At 35.1% G+C, this 22,965-nt stretch overlaps 3 protein-coding genes and 1 long non-coding RNA gene across 10 annotated transcripts; 2 read left to right on the forward strand and 2 right to left on the reverse strand.

The window, feature by feature from the left end:
• Positions 1-1,316: 1,316 nt before the first annotated feature.
• Positions 1,317-2,061, reverse strand: LOC142531481 (21 kDa protein-like). The gene has a single exon (XM_075637613.1). The coding sequence runs from the start codon at positions 2,025-2,027 to the stop codon at positions 1,425-1,427; it is 603 nt and encodes a 200-aa protein (XP_075493728.1). The 5' UTR covers positions 2,028-2,061; the 3' UTR covers positions 1,317-1,424.
• A 3,662-nt stretch (positions 2,062-5,723) lies between these two features.
• LOC142531251 (uncharacterized) lies at positions 5,724-7,930 on the forward strand. Its single transcript, XM_075637346.1, has 2 exons — positions 5,724-6,994; positions 7,297-7,930. The coding sequence occupies exons 1-2, from the start codon at positions 6,541-6,543 to the stop codon at positions 7,329-7,331; spliced, it is 489 nt and encodes a 162-aa protein (XP_075493461.1). The 5' UTR covers positions 5,724-6,540; the 3' UTR covers positions 7,332-7,930.
• A 4,055-nt stretch (positions 7,931-11,985) lies between these two features.
• On the reverse strand, positions 11,986-21,404 carry LOC142531803 (UMP-CMP kinase-like). Of its 7 annotated transcripts, XM_075638067.1 has the most exons (17): positions 21,029-21,403; positions 20,088-20,221; positions 19,821-19,970; positions 19,613-19,724; positions 19,180-19,504; positions 18,852-19,062; positions 18,629-18,718; positions 18,264-18,519; positions 18,000-18,112; positions 17,622-17,720; positions 17,505-17,552; positions 17,270-17,380; positions 17,093-17,183; positions 16,776-16,847; positions 14,475-14,529; positions 13,810-13,927; positions 13,609-13,729 (listed from the first exon to the last, which is right to left on the reverse strand). In XM_075638067.1, exons 1-15 carry the CDS (start codon positions 21,285-21,287, stop codon positions 14,510-14,512), a joined length of 2,091 nt encoding a protein of 696 aa, XP_075494182.1. In that variant the 5' UTR covers positions 21,288-21,403; the 3' UTR covers positions 13,609-13,729; positions 13,810-13,927; positions 14,475-14,509. The 7 variants fall into 7 exon arrangements, with proteins under 7 accessions (XP_075494186.1, XP_075494184.1, XP_075494185.1 ...); XM_075638065.1 differs by lacking the exons at positions 13,609-13,729; positions 13,810-13,927; positions 14,475-14,529 and adding exons at positions 15,198-15,257; positions 15,342-15,551 and having other exon boundaries at positions 21,029-21,404; XM_075638068.1 differs by lacking the exons at positions 13,609-13,729; positions 13,810-13,927; positions 14,475-14,529 and adding exons at positions 15,198-15,257; positions 15,342-15,551 and having other exon boundaries at positions 19,821-19,980; positions 21,029-21,046.
• Positions 15,847-16,533, forward strand: LOC142531805 (uncharacterized). Its single transcript, XR_012816373.1, has 2 exons — positions 15,847-16,206; positions 16,318-16,533. It is a non-coding gene; the product is annotated as an uncharacterized LOC142531805 (long non-coding RNA).
• Positions 21,405-22,965: the final 1,561 nt, after the last annotated feature.

Below are 22,965 nucleotides of genomic sequence, written 5' to 3' on the forward strand. Positions count from 1 at the left end.
TTGAAGTTCAAAATCTAGACTTCATCAATCGTCCACGCACTTTATGTTTTAATCAAACTGTCACTATCTTCATCAACAGTATTTGGTGGAGTCCAACCATCTATAACACGTTGTCATGCTCTTTTTTCAATAAATTTGATATATTGAAAGATAAATATAACTATTTTAGATTCAGTTATTATAAAACTTGAGTCAAACACATAAAATTACAAAGATATTGAATCTTATCATTTACAGCAAACAATGACTAAATGTTCAAAACACATATGAACTTGGGCAATGCAAAAAACACAAAATATGTATATTTTATTCTCACTGGAAAATAAGATTCTTTCCGTGTGCAAAATCATACATGGATATATTTTGTTCTCAGTAAATCAAAGTGTATTACTTAAAACACAAAACAACAAAGATCAAACTGTATGTAATCAAACTTAAAACACAAAACAGTAAGATTTTTGCCGTGTGTGCAATCATACATAGATATAATTTTTTTATAATTAATTTAATTTATATTCAATTAAAAGTATATATCATATTGAAATTTGAAAGTATTACATATTACAATTTGATTTGTTTATATGTAAACGAGTAATATATTATGAAAATTATTGAAAAACTATTTGAATAATACTTAGTCTTTTCTCCCTATTCAAATTGAATAAATAATATATATATATATATGTATGTATGTATAGTAAGAGATATATATATATATATATAAAATATAGATGAGTGTGATGTATTGAAAATATGTTAGCATTCCACATGGTTAAGCATCAAAAGTCTTTGTTAGTGGTCATTTCATGTCTTCCTACAATGTCACCGATTCACATTCTTTAATATTACTTGTTCCGCGGCCTAACTTTGCCGATTGCTGCCATTAATTATTGCCAACTCCACACTATGTCCTTTTCCACCGACTACATTCTCTCGAGAAATTATAAATTTATATCTACTTTTTTAAAATTTTAATTTTTTTTATTGAATCTCAAATTTCTTTTCTATCAAATGGTTGCTGATACAATGTACGATAATAGAAAAGAATAGGGTTTAAATTCAATTGTAATAATCTTCTTCCGCGACCAAGAAAACATCGATTCGACATGTCTTTCGATTATATCGAACTTCTTGATTTAACTAACAACTTTTATCTCACATATTTCTTGGTCTTTTAACTCGATTTAATTAGTAGAACTAATTTACACTTCAATTAAAATGCTTGAAAGTCATTAAGGGAAAAATAAAGTTTTTTTATTATTTATTTAGATAATATAAATGTTGGGAAAACTAAATAGAAATATAAATATAGTGAGTGAAGAGAGACAAGAAGAGTTCATCATTAAAAGTAAAGGGCACAAAACTCATAATTCTATATTTAATATATATTACACATTTAATATGGAAAAGCCAATCTGATTACTTTAAAATTTCCCAGCAAACTGAGTGCACAAAGCCAAAGCATTACTAGTTACTTGTGCCACATTTGTCAATCGGGACTTGATCGAGGTCTTGATCCGGCCATCCATAGCCTTGCCGGAAAACCCATCCAGACACGTGGTTTCGTCGGTGAGGGCTGCGCTAACCCACGTCTGTAGGTTGCTCATGTGCCAGAAGTATTGGGGACCTCCGGCCGAGCCCATGTTTTTGAGCTCTTGAGCAGACTTGGTGAGACGATCCACGCCTTCGGTGATGACTTCCAGGCAATCTTTCAGGGCTGCGTACTCTCCACGCTTGAGCCCGTGAAACTTAATGAGCTTTTGGATGTGCTGCTTCGAATATTTGGCCTGGTCGATGCTCACGGACAATGCGGTGGTGACTAATTGTCGCGGGCTTTTTCGAATAGTCGATGCGTATGCAGAGAGCGATGTGATGCAAAGATTAGGGTATGTTGTGGTACCGCATGAAGTTCTGATGAAACTGTTGCCGATGACCGGGCGGGCGGCGGCGGCGGCCGCCTTGTGTTGGCTAAAAACGTGGAGGAGGGAGAGAATTGCGAGTGAGATTATCAGTTTAGCTGTGGCCATGTTTTCTGGCAATGTGATATTTTGTGACGAAATTTTAAGGTTCTGATATTTATAGGAATTTGAAATGATAATCAATCACGTGGAAAAGGGCCCATAAATTATTCATGGCCTCTTTTTCTTTGGCCATTTTGCGTGATTGGCGTGTAATAAGTCGGCCAATTTAATTTGAATATTCATACTTAAATTATCAACTTTTGTCTTGTTTAAACAAATAAGTTTCATTCTTTTTATTTTTCTCTCTTTAATTAAATTAAAGCATGAATTTATACGTTTTATTGTTATTAATTACTCATAATACCAAAAATCAACTTAATTTGCCTCAAATATATTAGTTGTATTTTCTTTTTGTAAGTTTTGATGAATATATAGTTCGATCTCTAACTTTTAATTGCATTTTTTTACCAACATACTCCTATTAACTAAATCAAAAAAGGAATTTTTTTTTTGTTAATTTTATTTTCCCAATGCTATTTTTTAATCTGTATGCATAGGTAAACAAACATGTTTATTTATTCCGGATGGAGTAATTTTAATACATAAACTATTGAGAATATAAAAAAAGTCTTACTTCGAAATGCAGGAGAGCTGAGACCAGTAGAGATGGCTACTAAAAACCAGTAGTTGTTGTATCCAATAGAGCCCAAAATCAACAGAATGAATTCAGCACCGTAAAATTCAGCAGTGGTTAAATTCAACAGCAGCAACACAAATATGATTGTTTCAATATCAAAAATAATAATATGAACTTTTCCAACGGTCATATTATTGTTTCAAACGTTCGTACCATTGTTGGAGGCTATAAATATAACAACTTAAAGATAAAATACAAGTTTTGGAATTGAGATACAAATCATGAGCATCCCACATGAATATATTAACTAGAATGAGAGCAAGTCCAAGTTTTGAGATATACAAAACTGTAAAAAAACAAAATCCTAGCACACAACCACTCACACATATATATAGGAGAGTGGAGCTTCAAAATTTAGATGGGTGAGTCTCCGCACAAAGATATTAAAGATTGTGTTTGTAGTCTTGGCATAAGAAACGTTAAACATTATGTAGAGTGTGAGGTTGCGGTCTACAATAGAGTGTGCTAGAATTTTCAATTAAACGAGAGATAACTCTTAATTTGAAATAAGTTTGTATAAGAGTTGTATAAATCAAAATATTCTAGTTATTCCTTTCTAGATGGACGAATGGTGACATAGGACTTGTTATTATCCGAACATCATAAACAAACTTTTTTCTTCTTTATTTTATTACATTTACTTATGGATACTGTTTTCAAGATGTTTTTTTATGTGTTCTTCAAATACAATAATATTGTATATCAAGTCTTTGATAAAATATTTCAACCAAAATATTCTTATACATTCAACTTGCATAACTTTAAATATTTTTCAAAATATTTAATATTTTTAGATGTATTATTTTGAGTTTTTTCTGCTTTCTAAAATCAAACTATATTTTATTTCTCGTGTTCAATATTTTAACAACTGAATTATTACATGTGAATGATTATCACCAATTGATCATATCATAAACTTTTAATTTTTTAAATAATTTATATATTTGTTTTTATATATATAGTTTGCAAACAATATTAATCAAGTAAAATATATTAGATAAATCTTATATAACAAACTTGTACAATAAAAAATTGATAAAGATCGAATTTTTAACTATCAATCAATTGTTTCTTTAACATCCAAACATAGTTGAAAACAATTTTTCCTAACATTTACAGTGCAGTGTGGAACATGGACCACTCCATAAAAAGATCAACCTAAAGATATTTTTATTTTAATATTTAGATATGATCAAATATCATATATTTAGGATAGGGACATATATATATATATATATATATATAATATGGTACAATTATTTAATATTTAAAAGTTTTTAGTTCTATTCAAAGCGACAATATATGGCGTTTTCTGACACCGACGTTGACTTATGCAACAAATTTAGATTCCTTTAACAATGTGAGACGTAATAATTGATAAATTGGCCATCCACGCAAAAATGTGTATGTTGGGTAGCACATCACGTAGGTGAAATTTGATTTGCTTTAACATAAAATTACAAAAAATATTGAGATTGTTGAATTAGATTTTAAATATTGTGTGCAGGAAAATCATGGATGCAACGATTGTATCGCCAAGACTCGAAGTCACAAATAACTCTTCGACCAATATTTTACATGAGTTTTGTCTTCGAGTATATCTAACACCTAACTGCAACACAGCAAACAGCGTGAGTTTATCACGCAAAATTTTCACTTATGCAATTCTTTTCTCTTCCTGCAGTTCTTGACAATCACCAACCTATGAAAAAAAACTCGCACGGTTACTGTCATGATCTCTCTTATTTATATTTTTTTTCTTAAAATTTATTCTTTATATAGAGTTTTACACAAATAGAAAAACAAAATTTTATTAAGAAATAAACTCTTTTGAATAGTATTATGATATCTAGATATTTTATCATGAATAACTATAATATCACAATATTATTGAATAAGGAAAATATGAATAGCAAATCTAATTAGTCTAGAAAGTGTTAAAACTATATATTTAAATATGATAAAAAGTTGTGTGAGACGATCTCACGGGTCGTATTTTGTGAGACGAATCTCTTATTTGGGTCTTCCATAAAAAAATATTATTTTTTACGCTAAGAATATTACTTTTTATTGTGAATACCGGTAGGGTTGACCCGTCTCACAGTTAAAGATTAGTTAGACAGTCTCACAAGAGACCTACTCTTTAAATATATCGATATTATCAATAATAAAAAATTAATTAAGAAATAAAATATTTCTTTTCAGTAATATAAGATCTTGTAATTATCTCTTTCGAAAAAATATAAAACAATAAAGTATTTATATATATTAAAAAAAACAAAAGAAAAAAATGTTTGTATGTATACTACATGTTAGATCATTATACATTTATACTCATTTATTTCAAAGCTACACACAAGTTATGAACAATTTGGGTGCACTACATTTATATGGCTTTGAAAATGTTGGATCCGAATTAAAATTGGTCGACGATAGTCGGAAAAGTTTGACCTGATATATGAGACAACCGATGCGACATAGACGATGAATAGAGGTGTCATCGAACCCCGAACAAAATGAGTCGATTGGGCGACATGAACTTGAAATGTGAAATTTTAGGGAAAAAAATCAAAATTTTTAGATAAGAAAGATGATTGTGCTCCATAGCCTCTGCCAAACTCATTTCTAATTAAGTATGGGTTTGCATCAAACAATTTCAATTTCAATTTCGATTTTAATTTCAATTTATGTACGCAATTATTTAGTACCTTTCATTCTCACGCACACATTTCATGAATTTGAGTTCATATAGGTTTGATTTCTCTTAGTGACTCACACATGTGAACAAAATGTGAAAGCAATTTGTTGCTTTTTTCCAAAGTTGCCTTTTGAAATGGAAACAATGTGTATGGCGGCGAACTGAGATATTAATATCAAATAATCCAAGCACATTTTTTTCAGTGTTGGAGTTCCACTAATTGTATGTTGTTCAAGGGATGCTTCTTTGTTCTCTATATAATATCAGTAGGTCTCTTGTGAGACGATCTCACGAGTCTTTATCTGTGAGACGGGTCAATCTTACCGATATTCACAATAAAAAGTAATAATTTTAGCATAAATGTTGGATAATATGAGTGTTTTTAGTTTTGTTTGTTATTTTCATATTTGAATTTGGTTTTATCTTATCAACTAGATTAGATGAATTTGTTGTAACAACTTTTTGTTCCTCCTTTTATGTATTTCTTATCCTTGTAGTACAACTATATAGTGTACGTATGAGATGGAATAAAGCCATTCAATTTTGCTCTCTTCATTTCTCACATGGTATCAGAGCAGGTTAGTTATATCACATATAATTCCCTTGTTCAATTCCACATCTTTCCCTTGTTTCTTCAATATGGCTGGCAAAGAAACATCTCCAAACTCTTCAACTCTTATCAAAACCGATCTTTACGCTATTCATCATTCTGATAGCCCTTCAACTGTTCTTGTTACTCCTTTATTGACTGGAGACAATTATGGTTCATGGAGTCGTGCGGTAACAATGGCACTCCGTGCTAAAACAAGTTTGGATTTGTTGATGGATATATTCAAAGGCCACAAGAAAAGGATGATTTTTCCAACTGGGAACGGTGTAACGACTTAGTTGGGAGTTGGATTCTTAACTCCGTTTCACCATAAATACGTCCAAGTATCTTGTATGCTGAAACTGCAGCTCAGATCTGGACGGACCTTAAGGATCGTTTTTCTCAATCAAATGCTCCTAAGATCTATCAATTGAAACAATCAATCTCTACTCTCAAACAAGATGGTATATCTGTTTCTCTCTATTTCACACAACTCAAGTCTCTGTGGGATGAACTCAGTTCCATTATTTCTATTACTCCATGTATTTGCGGCAATGCTAAAAATATCCTTGATCAACAAAATCAAGATCGTGCCATGGAGTTCCTTCAAGGCTTGCATGATCGTTTTTCAGCTATTCGCAGCCAGATTCTTCTAATGGAGCCTTTTCCTTCAATTCAGCGTATCTATAATTTGTTCCGTCAAGAAGAAAAACAACAAGAGATTAATATCCGAACTACTCCTAATGTTGATTCAGCAGCACTTCAAGCGTATAAGCCGCCTTCTCTATTTTCGGGAAAACGCCAACGCCCTTTCTGTGAGCATTGCAACAAGCATGGTCATACTCTTGCCACATGCTATCAGATTCATGGTTTTCCCGATACGCAAGTTAAGAAATCAGCAACCTCCTCCGGCTTTGCAGATACGCAGATGAAGAAGACAGAGACGCCTTCCGCTTTTTTTGCTAGCCAATTAACGTCTGAACAATACAATAAACTTCTTGCACTTCTCGCCAAGGACGAATCCGGAGGTTCATCGGTCCACTTGGCAGGTACAGCTCTTACTTGTTTACCCTCTTGTTGGATTATTGATTCGGGTGTCTCTAATCATATATGTACATCTCTTTCTTTTTTTTCTTTATATCGTAAAGTCAATAACGTTTTATCGGTTCAATTACCTGATGGTTCTCAAGCGCCTGTGACACACATAGGCACTGTTACTTGTTCGTCATCACTAACTCTCACGAATGTTTTTCACATTCCATCATTTAAATTCAACTTACTCTCTATCTCACAATTAACCAAGTCCACAAATTGTGATGCAATTTTTTCTTCTTCTTCATGTATATTTCAGGACCGAGCAACGAAGAAGACGATTGGTCGGGGTAGTGCTCGTAATGGCCTCTTCTATTTAGATGCAGACTTAAATTTAAATTCTGCTTTTTCTTTCAAACACTGTAATAAATTTGACCTATGGCATTCTCGCCTGGGTCATCCATCTAGGTCTCGTTTTGATTTTATTGTTAAGAATTTTCCAAATATTTTTTCTAATAAAGAATTTATTTGTGACGTTTGCCCGCGTGCTAAACAGTCACGACTTCCTTTTCCTCGAAGTACGTCTTGTTCTTCTCATTGTTTTGAATTAATTCATGTTGACATTTGGGGACCTTTTTCTATACCTTCTCATAACGGATCTCGTTTTTTTCTTACTATCGTTGATGATTATTCACGATGCACTTGGATTTATTTATTAAAACATAAATATGAAACATTTAATATGTTGATTCATTTTTTTAATCAAATTAATCGTCAATTCAATAAGAAACTTTCTCGCATCAATTCTGGTAATGGGGGAATTTTCCTTCCTCAACTTCAAACTATTCGCTCAGACAATGGTTCTGAATTTCTTTCCGTCCAAATGCGCACTTGGTTTCATGATAATGGTATTATTCACCAACGTAGTTGTGTTGGAACCCCCCAACAAAATGGCATTGTCGAACGTAAGCATCGACATTTACTTGATGTCACCCGCGCCTTACGATTCAAGCAAACTTGCCTATTTCTTTTTGGGGTGACTGTATTCTCACAGCTGCTTTCATCATTAACAAACTTCCAACTCCAGTCCTTCACTATAAATCACCTCATCAAGTCTTACTTGGGAATGTTCCATCATACTCATTTCTTCGTGTTTTTGGATGTTTATGTTTTGCAAAAAATATGAATATTCGCCATAAATTTGATGAGAGGGCCAGGCTTGGAATCTTTGTTGGTTATCCATATGGTCAAACTGGGTATCGTATATATGATTTCCAGACTCGTCAAATATACGTTTCTCGCGATGTCGTATTCCATGAATCAACTTTCCCGTATCATGATCTCCCTTCTCCTTCATCAAAAAATTCAATCTCCATCACCCCAATCGATGATAATGAATCTTTTGATTATAACATACAGTCGATTAATACATCTCCTAATGTTTCTTCTAGCAATCCAATTCATCATAATGTATTTGATCACTCCAATGTTTCTTCAGTGGACATTCCAACATCTTCTCCGGTTAATAACTCTACCAATTCTCTTCCAACGGATTCTTCTCCTATAACCAATAATCATCATCATAGAATCCGACGTCCACCCACCCATTTGAAAGATTACATTTGCAATCATATTTCTCTCTCGACCGATTTTCCGCTTGCAAATTATTTTTCTTTAACTCATATAAATCATTCTCATCGTGTATTTCTCACTAATCTTATTAAAAACAATGAATCAAAATATTTTTCTCAAGCCATGAAATCTGTCGAATGGCGTGATGCCATGGCCAAAGAAATTCAAGCTCTTGAATCCAACAATAATTGGTCTTTATGTTCATTTCCAAATAATAAATCACCTATTGGTTGTAAATGGGTTTACAAAATAAAATATCGATCAGATGGTTCTATTGAAAGATATAAAGCTCGTCTAGTTGCCAAAGGCTACACTCAAATAGAAGGTATCGACTATCACGATACTTTCGCACCAGTAGCCAAACTAGTCACTGTTCGTCTTCTCCTTTCCATTGCTGCCATAAAAAGTTGGTCTTTACACCAACTTGATGTCAACAATGCATTCCTAAAAGGTGATCTCAATGAAGAGGTCTATATGAAACTTCCTCCAGGATTCTCTCATAAGGGTGAGACTCGCATATGCAAATTAAACAAATCTCTATATGGTCTTAAACAAGCTTCTCGTCAATGGTTTTCTAAATTCTCAAGCACACTTATTGAACGTGGTTTTCATCAATCTATTTCAGATTATAGTCTTTTTACATATATGCGTGATCAGATTTCTATTTTCATTCTCGTATATGTCGATGACATTATTATCACTGGAAACAATGATGATGCAATTTTTGATATCAAAAATTTTCTTGCTCAATCTTTCTCCATGAAAGACCTTGGTAATCTTAAGTATTTTTTAGGTATTGAAGTGTCCCGTTCTAAACAAGGGATTTTTTTATGCCAACGAAAAATATATTCTTGATTATCTTATCTGAATATGGAATGACCGGATCTCGGCCATCTGACTTTCCTATGGAACAACAACTTCGTTTGAGATCAAATGATGGCACTCTTCTTTCTGATCCAGCATTTTATCGTCGACTCGTGGGGAGACTTCTATACCTCGCTGTAACTCGACCCGATATTCAATTTGACGTAAATGTACTTAGTCAATTCATGCAATGCCCTTACTCCAGTCATCTCGATGCTGCATACCGAGTTCTTCGTTATCTAAAAGGAACTGTGAGTAAGGGTTTATTTCTTCCTACATCTAGTTCTCTTACTTTGGTAGGATACACTAATTCTGATTGGGCTGGTTGTCCAACTACTCGTCGATCCACCACTGGTTATATCACCATGCTTGGTTCTTGCCCCATTTCTTGGAAAACCAAGAAACAATCCACAGTTTCTCGTTCCTCTTTAGAAGCTGAATATCGTTCTCTAGCTCCACTCACTTCTGAATTACAATGGTTAAGATATCTCTTTTCAGATCTGGGCCTCCATCATGAAAAACCAATTTCTGTTCACTGTGATAGTCAAGCTGCTATTCACATTGCCGAGAACCCTGTATTTCATGAACGCACAAAACATATTGAGACTGATTGCCATTTTGTACGGGAAAAAATTCAGGCAGGCCTTATTGCTCCTGTCTACCTACGTTCTAGTGATCAATTAGCGGACATCTTTACCAAACCTCTCGGTGGTGATGCGCTTCGCCGGCTACTTCCCAAGTTGGGCGTTCTCGACATTTCAATCCCGACTCCAACTTGAGGGGGGTGTTGGATAATACGAGTGTTTTTAGTTTTGTTTATTATTTTCATATTTGAATTTAGTTTTATCTTATCAACTAGATTAGATGAATTTGTTGTAACAACTTTTTGTTCCTCCTTTTATGTATTTCTTATCCTTCTAGTACAACTATATAGTGTACGTATGAGATGGAATAAAGCCATTCAATTTTGTTCTCTTCATTTCTCACAATAAAAAGTAATGTTTTTCATTGATAACCTAAGTAAGAGATCTGTCTTACAAAATACGACCCGTGATACCGTCTCACATAAGTTTTTTCCATATAATATAATGAGACAAAAAAATTATTTCAGAGTTTTTTTTTTTTGTTTTTTATTTTATAATTTTAAACGTTTTAATATGATTTCTCATTAATTTTATAATTTTGGCCTGACTCATATTGGAATATAATTATTTTAAATTACAGTATGATCCGTCATCAATTTTACAATTATAGTATATAACTTGAAATGTCTTAAAACGGTGACGACCAATTATTAGCTTTAAATAGGTGTTCACTATTCGAATATAACTGGAAAACCACCCGAAATAGAAGTTTCATTTTTTTTTTTGATCGGTTTTTCGGTTCTGTTTTGGATATATTTTTCCCTAAATTTTAAGTTTTTCGGTTCAATTTGGTTTTTGTGACTAAAAAAACTGAAATAACTTAACCGGCCGAAATTTAAGTTAAATTATCGTTTAGTCCATAGGTTTACATTTGTAATAGATTTTACCAATAAATCTGCAGCACAGCCATCGATTTTCTCATTATATAGTTGAAATTCAATTCATTGAGTTGCCACATTTAATGTAAATTGTTAAATAGAAATATTTTTCAACTTAATTAGTAGCATAAATGGCCCATTTCGATGAAATTTAAGATTTTTTTTAATTGAATTTATATTATAAATCGTTCCATTATAGTAGTACAAAATTGAATGGAACCAAACTAAAATGGTTCGGATTTCGAATTACAAATTTCATAAATCAAAAATCGAAAAACCAAACTGAACTTTGACAAAATTAATCGAACCGACCCGATGAACACCCTTAACTACCCTAATGATAGCGTCTCGTTACGGGTTTGCTGAGATCCAAAACACTTAGTAAACTATTTATTTATTCTTTGTCGCGGTGTCTATGATTGATTACGATGATGTAAGAAACGAATAATTTCAAAATGCGGATACAAGTTGAGCGAATTGAACTAATTGATATCGGACAACATGTTAGTGAGTCGGCCCAGGCCCACCAGACTGGCCTATCACAGCTGGATCGTACGTATATGGACCACACCATTTGAAGCCCATGTTATTAGGGCCCACTGAGGAATGGATCCTTATTTGGAATACTATTTGAAAGTGACACACCCCAATCGACCCATTATCAAATAAATGTATATATTATATATAAAACCCCATGTTTTTAAAGACAAAAACTTGTGTGAGACGGTCTTCCGGATCGTATTTGTAAGACGGATATCTTATTGGGGTCATCCATGAAAAAGTATTACTTTTTATGCTAATAGTATTACTTTTTATTGTGAATATCAGTAAAGTTGACCCGTCTCACAGATAAAAATCCGTGAGACCGTCTCACAAGAGACCTACTCGTTTCTAAAATCGCACACATTTGTATGTCTCATTTGGAAGGGTTCAATTAAAGGGGAAAAAAAATTAATTCAAAAAAATGCAACTATTCCAGGATAAGCATCGAGTTGCAGGGTCCGAGAGATGGAGTCTGAAGTAGACACCTTTCTTATTGTGTGGTAATGCAATCGAACAGTTTACATAACTTCAGAGAACGTTTAGATATGCTCATACACCGTTTCCAACAGCGCGAAAATGGTGCAAAATTTTCCGTGTATTATGTACAAGTACCACTCAAAACCCATATCAGGAAATGAGGAAAAAAAGTAAAACATCAAGGTTGAACAACATACTCATGAGTACTTATTTCGAGTTCCGACGAAAGTCCATTTCCGGTCCACTCGATCAGCAGAAACATAGAATGTCTCGGAACATTGTGCACCATCAGGGTCACCTGCAAGCACGGTTTTCGGGTCAGCAAAATTTTAAGATAAACGCGAATCAAGCATGAAAATAGATGTTTGAATTGACATATTTGACATGGACTTGAAGGCAGGTAGATTGATGCCTTTAAATCAACTGGATTTCTTCTGCCTGTGTGGTTGGTCCCTTGACATTTTAGATCAGACCAGAGTGTGAAAAACCCTGAAAATGATTTATCCATGTCTACGAAAAGTAATGTCCAATATACCACAAATTTACTTATTATCAAGAGCACATGTACAATCTATTGAACTACGATGATAAAACAGTGTATCATGAAACAAAAACCTCAAGGCATCAAAAATTGGGCGAACTTTTTCAAATATCTCATCTTCTGATTCAATGGCATCAATCTGCAAGAATATAGTAATTGTTACGTTGTATAATTTGATTCATAATTTGTACAGTAAGTAGAACAGATATCAAATTCATAGCAAGAAAAAATAATGCAGATGTCATATGACAGTAAAAAAAGAAACATGTCGATCATTTCTACTATATAAGCTATGCTAGAATTTCTTCACTTTATTATAGCGAGAAAATCACTTCAGGTAAGTGGTCAGTTTCCGTAACAAGCAAAATGATCTTTCATAATGACTTTATAATACATTAACTAGCTACAAATGTAATATTTGATACCTTGTAAAGTTTTCCTTTATCAGAGTAGTAGTTTATAACAGGAAGGCTTAGAGCAGTAAAGACCTTCAGCCGTTCCTTGACAGTATCTATGTTATCATCAACGCGCCCCTACAGAAAAACAGAACATTTAGCTTCCATTTTGTGGCACAAAAAATATTTACTGGAGGAGAAGAAAAAATGTGAGTACACGGATGGTACTTGGTTACGGTTCAGCACTCGTTTTATCATTTCTTCTTCTGGACAATGAAAGAAAAGCACAATATCTGGCTCAGTGCCAATCTGCATTCGTTGTTGGACACTCATTATTTCACGCAAAGATCATCCTTTCATTCATTACTGACGATTATAAAAAATATCATGAATGTTACAAAATTTATATAAACTGAAGTTCATATAATATCAAGAACATTATGCATCGATAATTGCTCATACGTGAGAAAGATGACTACATGACAAACATTTTCGATCAGATACACACACCAGTTGTCACATGTAAATCCTTGAAAACCAACGCAAGTACGAGTTAGGGTATATCGCTAACAGAACTCCAGCTAGCAGGGGAACAATGCTATTAGAAGAAAATAAACTCACAACACGTTCATACGAGATGCGGTTCTCTTCACTTCTGGGAAATCCATCAATAAGAAATCTATCATTTTTGCTTTCTTCAATGGCCTTTTGTAGCAGCTTTACGGTCATTCCTGAGGGAACAATTTTTCCTTCCTTGATTGTATTAAGAATCATGGAACTGCAGTAGAATATCAAGGTTTTCAAAGTAACAATCTTATAAAGGATATATCCCAGTCGGAAGATATCTGATGGCCTTACCCGTTTTCACTGTTAGAAGAAATTTCCTTTCTCAATAGATCTCCAGCACTCAAGTGGGTAAACCCAAATGTTTCGACGATTTTCGTACATTGAGTCCCTTTTCCGCTCCCAGGACCTCCTGAAAGCCCAACTACCCAATCAGACTCATTTTTTTGTAAATTCTATCGGTGTTGGATACTTCTCTCGAATGTGTGCACTATCCTGAATAACCCATTCTATAGATATTATTATTACCTAAAATCCTAAATAAACGTAACATTAAAAGTTGTGCAGTTGTGTTAGCTGTGAATTCCATTGGTAAAGCATTTCAAACTTAAATGTGTCGCTCATGGAAGAATGAAGGGAAGAGCAACAACTATGCCCAGCAAGAATTTTACAAAGTCAACTACCAACCTTGAACAATTATAAACCGCATGACAGTGTCTAGCTTAATGAAGTATATAACATCCCTGAACATTAACTTATTTTGCATTGACATCATCGGCTAAAAAAATTAATCACACACAGTATGAGTTTTCATAAAAAAAGGTCAAGGTAATTCATATCTTGCACAAAAAGCCCAGAAATTAAATCTAGACAAAATGACAACTATTAGGAGCAGTAAAATGAGTCCTCAGCCAGCAAATAAAATACTGAAACAAACAGCTTAATTTAAAATTAATTACCCAAGACAAATGTTATAAATGGGTTTCCTCCTCTATCAGAAGTTCCACCTTCTGCCTGTGTCCATCAAAGAAAACGCACAACAATATCTCAATCAGCATCTTGCTGAAAAGAAAAACTGCCTGCAGACTTAACCCTCCATATGGAAACAGAAATGAAACAGGTGCTGGCATTTTAATATGTTCGACATTAAAAACGTTGTGAGATAGTACAAAATCTAGATGAAACCAAACAATTCATGTTTCATGAAGTCCATTGTTTTGCTACATACAAAAGGGATTGTCAACTACTCCCATTGAGGCATGGCAAACACTACTTCAAGAGATGAGCCATAAAATCCAACAAAATAAACGTCAAGATCAAGGTCCTTGCAGGTAAAACATTCCCATTCAACTTTAAGATAAATCAAAATCATCACCCAACAAACATCGTTGCGCAGCTCAGAGTCAAACTCTGTGACTTTACAAAAGAATGGAACAATAAAAAATAAGATCATACAAGCACAATGAATAAGAACATAAAGTGAACATTCTATTGTCCCCATTTCGCTAAAAATTCAATTTTTTTTAAAGCAGTATGTAACTCGACAAAATCAAATTCCAGAAGCCATTTGAAATCACAGAATCTCAATTTCACCTAAACCATCCCAAAAGCGAGAGCAGTCGAAATCATAAACACTCCGGTTAATTGAAGCAATAACAAAAAGAAAGAAAGAGTCAATATACCGTATACAGAATTTGCGTACCGAACGCCTGCCAGACATTAAATCCACGGGCCACCTGACTCTAAAGGATGGGAAAAAAAACCATCAAAACAAGATTTTCAAATCGGTAACAGCAATTTCACGCAAAACGGCAAACGATAGGTGCCTGATTGAGTAGGCGTGATCTTGATGAAGAAAACAGCGGCGACGGAGAAATCACGCGCCTCCACATATCCACCGGATTCTTCGGCAATGCACAAAGTTGCAGCGAGCAAGAAATGGGTTTTCAAGTTCCAAAGGGAGAAGACTCACATGTAGGTGGCCATGTGTCCGCGGCAAGAAGAGTTGCTTACTCTTTCAGATTTCAAAGCTCCAGCTTACGTTAGCATTAGGCATTTTTATTACAATATATCAACACCCCTTATTACACGCGTATTAAACTTTACATTTTATATTATAAAAATAACTAATCTTTTTTTTTTTGGGAGTATGTTTTCTTTCCTTTTTGTAAAAAATAAAGAGCAAGTCTTTTATAAAGACGTTTTCAACAATTTTTATCAGTGACACGAGTTAGGCTTATTGATATTCACAATAAAAAATAATACTTTTAACATAAAAAATAATAATTTTTTTATGGACAACCCAAATAAGAACCTCGTCTTACAAAAATACGACCTGTGAAACCATCTCACACAAGTTTTTTCCAAAAATAAATATCTTTTTACTAAATTGAAATATAATCTAGCATCGGATTGAGGAACCATCGATCCTAGTTTTGTGAAAAAAGTTACAATTTTTTTCAAAGAAATCATGTATCGAATTTGAAATATTTTCATTTGAATAAGACAAATATCCTTTTTATCTTGGGCTTGCTCGTAATCGAAGTCCATATAAGTTAAATTGCAAGGTTTGCAAGCATGCATAATTCAATCGCTTTTTTCTTCGAGCATGATGAGCTTGATTATTGAGGTAATAAACAGAAAAATAAGGCCTGAAAATAACTTAAATTATATTAACTTCTTTTAAACTATGTATAAACTAAAAATAATAATTGGTTATAAGTAAATATATATATATATGTGTGTGTGTGTGTGTGTGTTCGAGCTCGATCACATTTAAACCCGGCCCGAGCTTACATCAAGTCTTAAAATCGAATTATGATGGATTGTTACACTAGCAAATGTATTGTTTCATGTTCTAATGGTAACTAACGATGATACCCTTAAAAAATTAGGATTATAAAGTCTTATTTGTATGGGTTGTAGTTTCGTTTATGGGATGGATCACAGCTCCTCCCTCCCAATCTAATTTCTGATGTAATTTCATCTAATCTGATTTAATATAAATTTCAATGTTTATTATAAAAAAATATTCTTTTGCTGCAAGAGTTTTGGGGGGGAAGAATTTTGGTTAAATGTTGTGGCATTTTTGGTTTTTGCTTGAGAAAATAAAATTACTACTTTTAAATACTAAACTGAGGAAATATTAGTATGCGGCAAGTTGAAGAAGACGAATAGAGATGAATAAATAATGTATGTAGTTAAAGCCTGAAACCACAAAAGAAAAAAAAATTTGTTTCAAGGCACGGAGGGTACTTCACTTTCAAGAGTCGCCACCCATTCTTTAATGATACGATTGACTTCATTTGGCTCCTCATCATGCGGGCAATGCCCTGATACAATACCACCAAACAGAGATATATGTCAATCAAAGGTACCGTGTTTGCGTCCCCCATTTTCTGTTCTTATTTCGCTTTGTATTGAACACATGCAACTGAAATGAATGACATGAAACAATGAACAGATTCAAACCAATTTAATCATCCACTATATGCATGGAAATAGCGAAGACATTACTTAGGAACTGAAGATCGATTTATTGTAAGTTGTATTCGAGGATAGCAAGTAAAAAAATTACCAGCATATATTTCCTTTGTCACCACCCCTCTGCAATGCTTTTTAAACATAGCTAACTTTGACTTAGAGTCGTTCAGTGGATCATTCATTCCCTGATAGAACAATCAATCATTTGTGTAAAGAAAAACAGAAGCAGTGCCGGCAAAGGCGGCAAAAGTGTTTGAATGTAAGATATCACCTGTATTACAAGTATCCTGTTGTCAAATCCCTCCAGAAGAAAATTCAAGGGTAGTGAAAGATCGAAACTGAAGATGCTTTGCAAAACGTAAGAGACTCCGGGGTCATATGACTGCAAAATCGGTTAAGGTCTATCTTTCCACAGCGTATGTCAGCCTTGTTTATAACCATAATTAGCAAAACGAAAACAAACTTCGGGAGTAATCTTTTTCCAGGTAAAAAAACACACAGGATACAGCTCTAAGCATCTCATTGATGAGCCAAGCATCAGCTCTATCTGTTTTCTGCATGACATGAAATGATTGATTAGTAAAAGTGACGAAAGGAAGTCATAAAAGTGGAGCGTGCCTTACTTTTGGATAAAAACTTTTCAGGATATTCCTAATATTGAACCTCAAGTATGGTAAAAGGAGTTTAGCACCCAATCTCCCAGCTCCTGAAGTTCGCCTATCCTGAATAATTCAAGGGTGAAATATAAATTCTTGCAGCAAGATAAGGTAGGTTGGAAAAGCACCCTAAAACATAAAACTGAATGTGATTTAGCATGGATTTAAGAGCCGAAAAATTAGTCAAGATAAACATGAGAGTCACAATAAACATCAAGTGAATCAACCATGCAGTCTCAATGCACAGTCTAGCAGCCTAAACAATCATGGAACTGTAGAGCAAAACAAGCCAAAACATGTATTCCACGGACATACAATTGACACAAGTTTTTCAATGGTTCTTACTACTTTGTAATAAGGAGTAGTATATTGAGGAACAATGTTGCCAGCACTGTTCATGAGTCCCACAGACTTAGCTAAAGGAGACCAAAGACCAGCAACAATCGCAGCAATATATCCTGCAAGTAAAATACTGCCAGCAAGTTAACCTGACATCATGGAGCCCATCCTTGAGGGAAAGTCGGTTGATTGTTTAAATATTAATTCTTCATCCTTTCTTTCTCCCTGTCCAGCCTAAGTCAGTGTTGGTAAACGTTCCATGTCACCTACCACCAATTGAGTTCCCAATGAGATGCACAGGCTCCCCAACAATGTCAATTATGAAATCTCGAAGAAGTTCAGCCCATGCAAGCTCAGTGTACACAATATTAGGTTTTTCGGATTTCCCAAAGCCAATGAGTGTGATTGCCCATACTCTATTTCCAGCTTCAGCTATGGGATTTATATTATCTCTATAATGCTCCAAAAATGCACCAAAACCATGGACAAGAAGAATAGCTGGACCCTCGATACCAGCAACAGTATACTGAGAACATAAAATCAATAGCGACGAGTTAAACTTTCTCTAACAGCCCGAGAAGTAAGCTTGATGGCTAAAATGGATGAGCACGCGCAATAAAATTGCAGAGACAAACTTGGATTAGATGATTATTCCACCGCCATATCCTAATGCCATAATTGCCTGCTCCACATCTTTGGCCATGCAAATTCAAAAGCCAATACCACTACCAAAAGAACCAGGTTCAAGTCAGAATATGTTGATTAGTGATTTGCCAAACAATCACTAATGTACTAGAGCTCATTGGTCAATGCAGAAGTATATCAATCTTCTCCATCGATATCTACAATGATAGATACCTCCATCGAAGAGACAGTACCAACTGCAGCAGTAACAGCTGCTGAATATCCAAACGGAGATGAGAATCCACCGTTTCGTTCTTTCTCATATTTGACAGCTTCATGGTACACTCTCCTTCTGGAAATTATACCAAGAAGAAGGGCGGAACCAAATAGCACTTGAAATGAAGCTCCTTCGCGTTTTTCAGCTTGGCGTAGCTTTACATGTACCCTGCAACATAAGATTTTGGCATGAGATAGGTAATTTCTCAATTTTGTGGTAATATGTACCCACTATCTGTTCAAGATAGGGATAAAACAAACCAAGTCCATCAAGAAAGAGACGTACTCCTGAAAGTCATCCCGGGAAGTTCCCTCCAGATATCGCAAATATGCACCCAAAGCATTCAACACAAGACTTACCCCACCTCCCACTAAGTTGCCTTGCTGTGTTACGAATGCCGATTTTTCTGGTCTTCTTTGGATACTCTGGTCACTCAACACCTGCTGTTTGTTTTCTAGCAGCTCTGCTTGCTCTAGCCCAAAAAATTTTCCTCTTTGTAACATGTCTTCAGCCGATAACTTCTTAACTGCAATCCATTCTTTTCTCAACCTCCCACCACCAGTGTCATCATCCCCAAACTTTTTCACCTCATCTAGTGTTGGTAGAGCACCTAGAGGAGAAGAAAATTTTGGATATATTTAGATATCAACATATGCCAAAAAATAATTTAAATCCTAGAAGTGGAAAATTCGACAAGGAAAGATGTGATGCAACCTACCCCAGGACAAATTCATCTCAGGCAAAGACAATTTTGGGGGCAAAAGCACAGAACCAACAATTAATTTTAACCTTCTGAAGTCATCATATGAAGCCGGAAAATCTTTCAAGCTCTGGGAATAACAAATTAAATCAACATAATTATGAGTACAAACTAATTCTATACATGCAGAAAAGTTTCACGTGATCAAGCAAGACAATCCAAAAACCTTTATATCATAAAATGGAGTGTTCCACATCATAATTTCAGGGTTCCATTCAGCGAAAGAGACAGAAGACAATGTTTCCTTAACATTATCCACCATTGTGCACAATCCATACTCCAACTCCTCTTCCGCAAAGATGGTTGAAGCCTTGACCTGTTATATTCTTTGCAATAAATGCCAAAAAATAAGTACAAGAACCCCTGAAATAATTGCTTGTTGCTGGAGAGCTAGATATCATATCATAATGAGTGAACTAAATGCATTAACCACCTCTTCAACAAGATGTCTTATGACATTCTCTGCATTTCCAGTCCTAATCATCAGATTGGACCCCTGCTCCTTCAGCAATTTCCTCAAATCCTCCAAAGCAAAGAGTAGATTTTCTAGCATTTCATCTGAAAATCCTGCATTTTGAAAAGTCCAGAATTTAATTGAAGAAACACTACTGACACCTCACAGCTTCATCGTATCTAATCAAATGTGTAACTGAAATACTGAATAATCATATAGACAAAAAACAGCTTTCAGAGATTCAGCAAGTAAAGTTTTGTAAATTGCTGCTGTTGTGCTACATCTTAGTGTGACGGAATTAAAAGTAACCCTGAAGTTTAGAGTAAAGTAAACAACCAGCCAATTGTATCTGCTTCAAGAACCAAGACTACTTGTAAATGCAATTATTAGCACTTTCGGATAAACCGTGTACAGTACACACTCAAATAGAAAATGCAGCTTCATGATCTATAATATGCTTTTATTAGAAATGATGACAAGCGCGTTTCACCCAGTCAAGAAAGATCAAAACTCTCCATTAGAAGTCTATGACACGTCAAGCACCCCTCACCCCCATTTATGCAGTTTCCTTGGACCAATTTGTTGTTTAAAGTTTCCATTTTCAATTTTCATACAGTTGACCATATTATTCATCTTGGTTGAACCAGCGCATTACTTTCAACAATTTCTTACTTTCGCCAAACATCAGTATTTCACATAACAACCAAGCGTATCACATAATCATAATTAGTTTTGCATCATTCCACTTAGAATATGCCACTACAATATGTTCAGCTTCTATTAATCAAGGTTAACATGAAGTAAACAAAAGACAATTTTTGTTTGGCATTAACCCTGCCAAAATATCAAGTGCATTCATTTTCCAAGTAGCTTATCGCTATCCTGAGAAGGGGGGAAAATAAGACCAAGAAGAATATTACGGGAGAGAATGCGGCGATCAAAGATGTAAAGAGGTACGACACAGCGATGCTTGGCGGCAGCCACCAGGCCGATATGATCTTCAACTCTAAGGTCGTGCTTGTACCACACAATGGCTGCACCATTCCTCTCCACCGCCCCGGATTCCACTCTCATTCTCGCGGCTGAGGTACAGAATCGCAACCCACTTCTTGGGCAGGAAAATGCGTGATTTTGGGAACCTGGAACGGGAAAAACACGAGAGGGAAAGATATGCGCCATGGTAAAATCGTTTGGGAATGGATTTCCATCAATGAGAAGGTAAATGGGATTAGGGTTTATGAATATCACTTGAGAGATTGTGGTGGAGAAAGGAAGCTCAGATTTTGTGAGAAGATCTGAAGATATTACTGGCCTGCTCGATCCCATACGACGTCGTACTGCAGGTGAAAATGAAATTTTATTTGAAAAGTGAAAGTTTTATAATTAAATATAATATAGATAAATTAAAAAAATTATCAAATTATCGAAAAAACAAAAATTATAAACATTTGTTATCTAAGTTTGTAGCATATTATAGGTTTATATTAATCGAGCTGACACAAAAATAATTAATTTATTTCCGAATTTTTTCTGGAATCGAACTCTAACTTAACTTGTATTGTCAATAATATGAAAATGGGTGGGGTGGATGATTGCCACCCACCCCACACCGCACCACAACTCGTCGGTTTGTGCCTTCCTAGTATGTGTTAGTGGGGCAGGGGTTGGCAGAAGTAGCCGTCCAGAGGGATGTCATTCTAACACAGTCTCAAGTGATGAAGGATGTGGCCGGATTATTCCATGCCTAGCGTAGGCAGGAGTACATCCAAGGGTCGGAATTTTTTCTGGCCCAATTATTTTTTTTTTTCCATGAAATGGAATCCCAACCATTCATATGGGGTCAGGATCGAACGAACCGACGTGGCCCGAAGAATGAAGCGATACGACAGATGATATGTACACTGAACCTCTGTCCACTTCAGCGCATTCTTCAAAGGGATTCTCCCTTGAAAAAGTGGCCATTCTTGAAGGCCACATGCTAGATTGGGTTGAAACTGATGACATTGAGGTAGCTTTGGGCCGATGGTCCTTTATTGAATTTTCCAAGTTAGGAAAAGCCTTCTGCAACTATCATCGCTCAGAGAAAGAAGAACTTCGATAAATATAGTTGCACCTCTCTCAATGACTATGCGGTCATCTCTCAATTAGATTTGATGCTCTCGTAATCACATATTAAGATTCAGGCCAAGTGAAGGGAGTTCGAGATTATTAAGATTGGCACTTGTACCTAACTCAACCCTAAAAGCTAGCTCAAGGGGGGAGGATTGTCCAAGCCCATATATACAACTCCCAAGTTATTAAGTCAACCGATGTGGGACAATTAACACACCCCTCTCACGCCCAGGAATGAACATCTGGAGCGTGAAGTTTACAAACGACCCAATTATGGGCAGAACAGGTGGCCTAATTATAGGCAGTCCAACACATAACGGTGGAACCCGGGCTCTGATACCATGTTAAGATTGGCACTTGGACCTAACTCAACCCCAAAAGCTAGCTCAAGGGGGGAGGATTGTTCAAGCCCATATATACATGGAGTTCGAGATGCATAAGCAACCTCTAGCCAAAACTTTTGAGGTTTACACCAACGAGGCTTTTCCATGTTTAATGAGATGGGTGTGGATGAAGACGATGAAGGAGAATAAGATAGAGCAAAGGAGGTTGAAATGGTTTCCCATAATATTACTGACTTTAACTTGTCGTATGACGATGGTGGACCGTCGACTGATACTGAGCAACAGACGGTGGAAGAGCCCTTTTCTACCGCTGAACCCAAGTAAATCGCTAACATCGATCCGACCCATGTGCAGCCCTAGCCAGGGGTATTTTTCTCTTTTCCTATCCCAAATAACCCCGA

This window comes from Primulina tabacum, chromosome 17, assembly GCF_025594145.1.
Source record: "Primulina tabacum isolate GXHZ01 chromosome 17, ASM2559414v2, whole genome shotgun sequence".
Lineage (NCBI taxonomy): Eukaryota > Viridiplantae > Streptophyta > Magnoliopsida > Lamiales > Gesneriaceae > Primulina > Primulina tabacum.

Excerpts from the sequence above, each read along its gene's own strand:
- LOC142531481 (XM_075637613.1), bottom strand. The coding sequence starts at position 2,027 with ATGGCCACAGCTAAACTGATAATCTCACTCGCAATTCTCTCCCTCCTC.
- LOC142531251 (XM_075637346.1), top strand. The coding sequence starts at position 6,541 with ATGGAGTTCCTTCAAGGCTTGCATGATCGTTTTTCAGCTATTCGCAGC. Across the intron at positions 6,995-7,296 it reads TTCATCGGTCCACTTGGCAG|GACCGAGCAACGAAGAAGAC; the intron begins GTACAGCTCTTA and ends TGTATATTTCAG.
- LOC142531803 (XM_075638065.1), bottom strand. The coding sequence starts at position 21,287 with ATGGCGCATATCTTTCCCTCTCGTGTTTTTCCCGTTCCAGGTTCCCAA. Across the intron at positions 19,063-19,179 it reads TCCCGGGATGACTTTCAGGA|GGTACATGTAAAGCTACGCC; the intron begins GTACGTCTCTTT and ends CTTATGTTGCAG. Across the intron at positions 17,553-17,621 it reads TGAAAAGTTTTTATCCAAAA|AAAACAGATAGAGCTGATGC; the intron begins GTAAGGCACGCT and ends CATGTCATGCAG.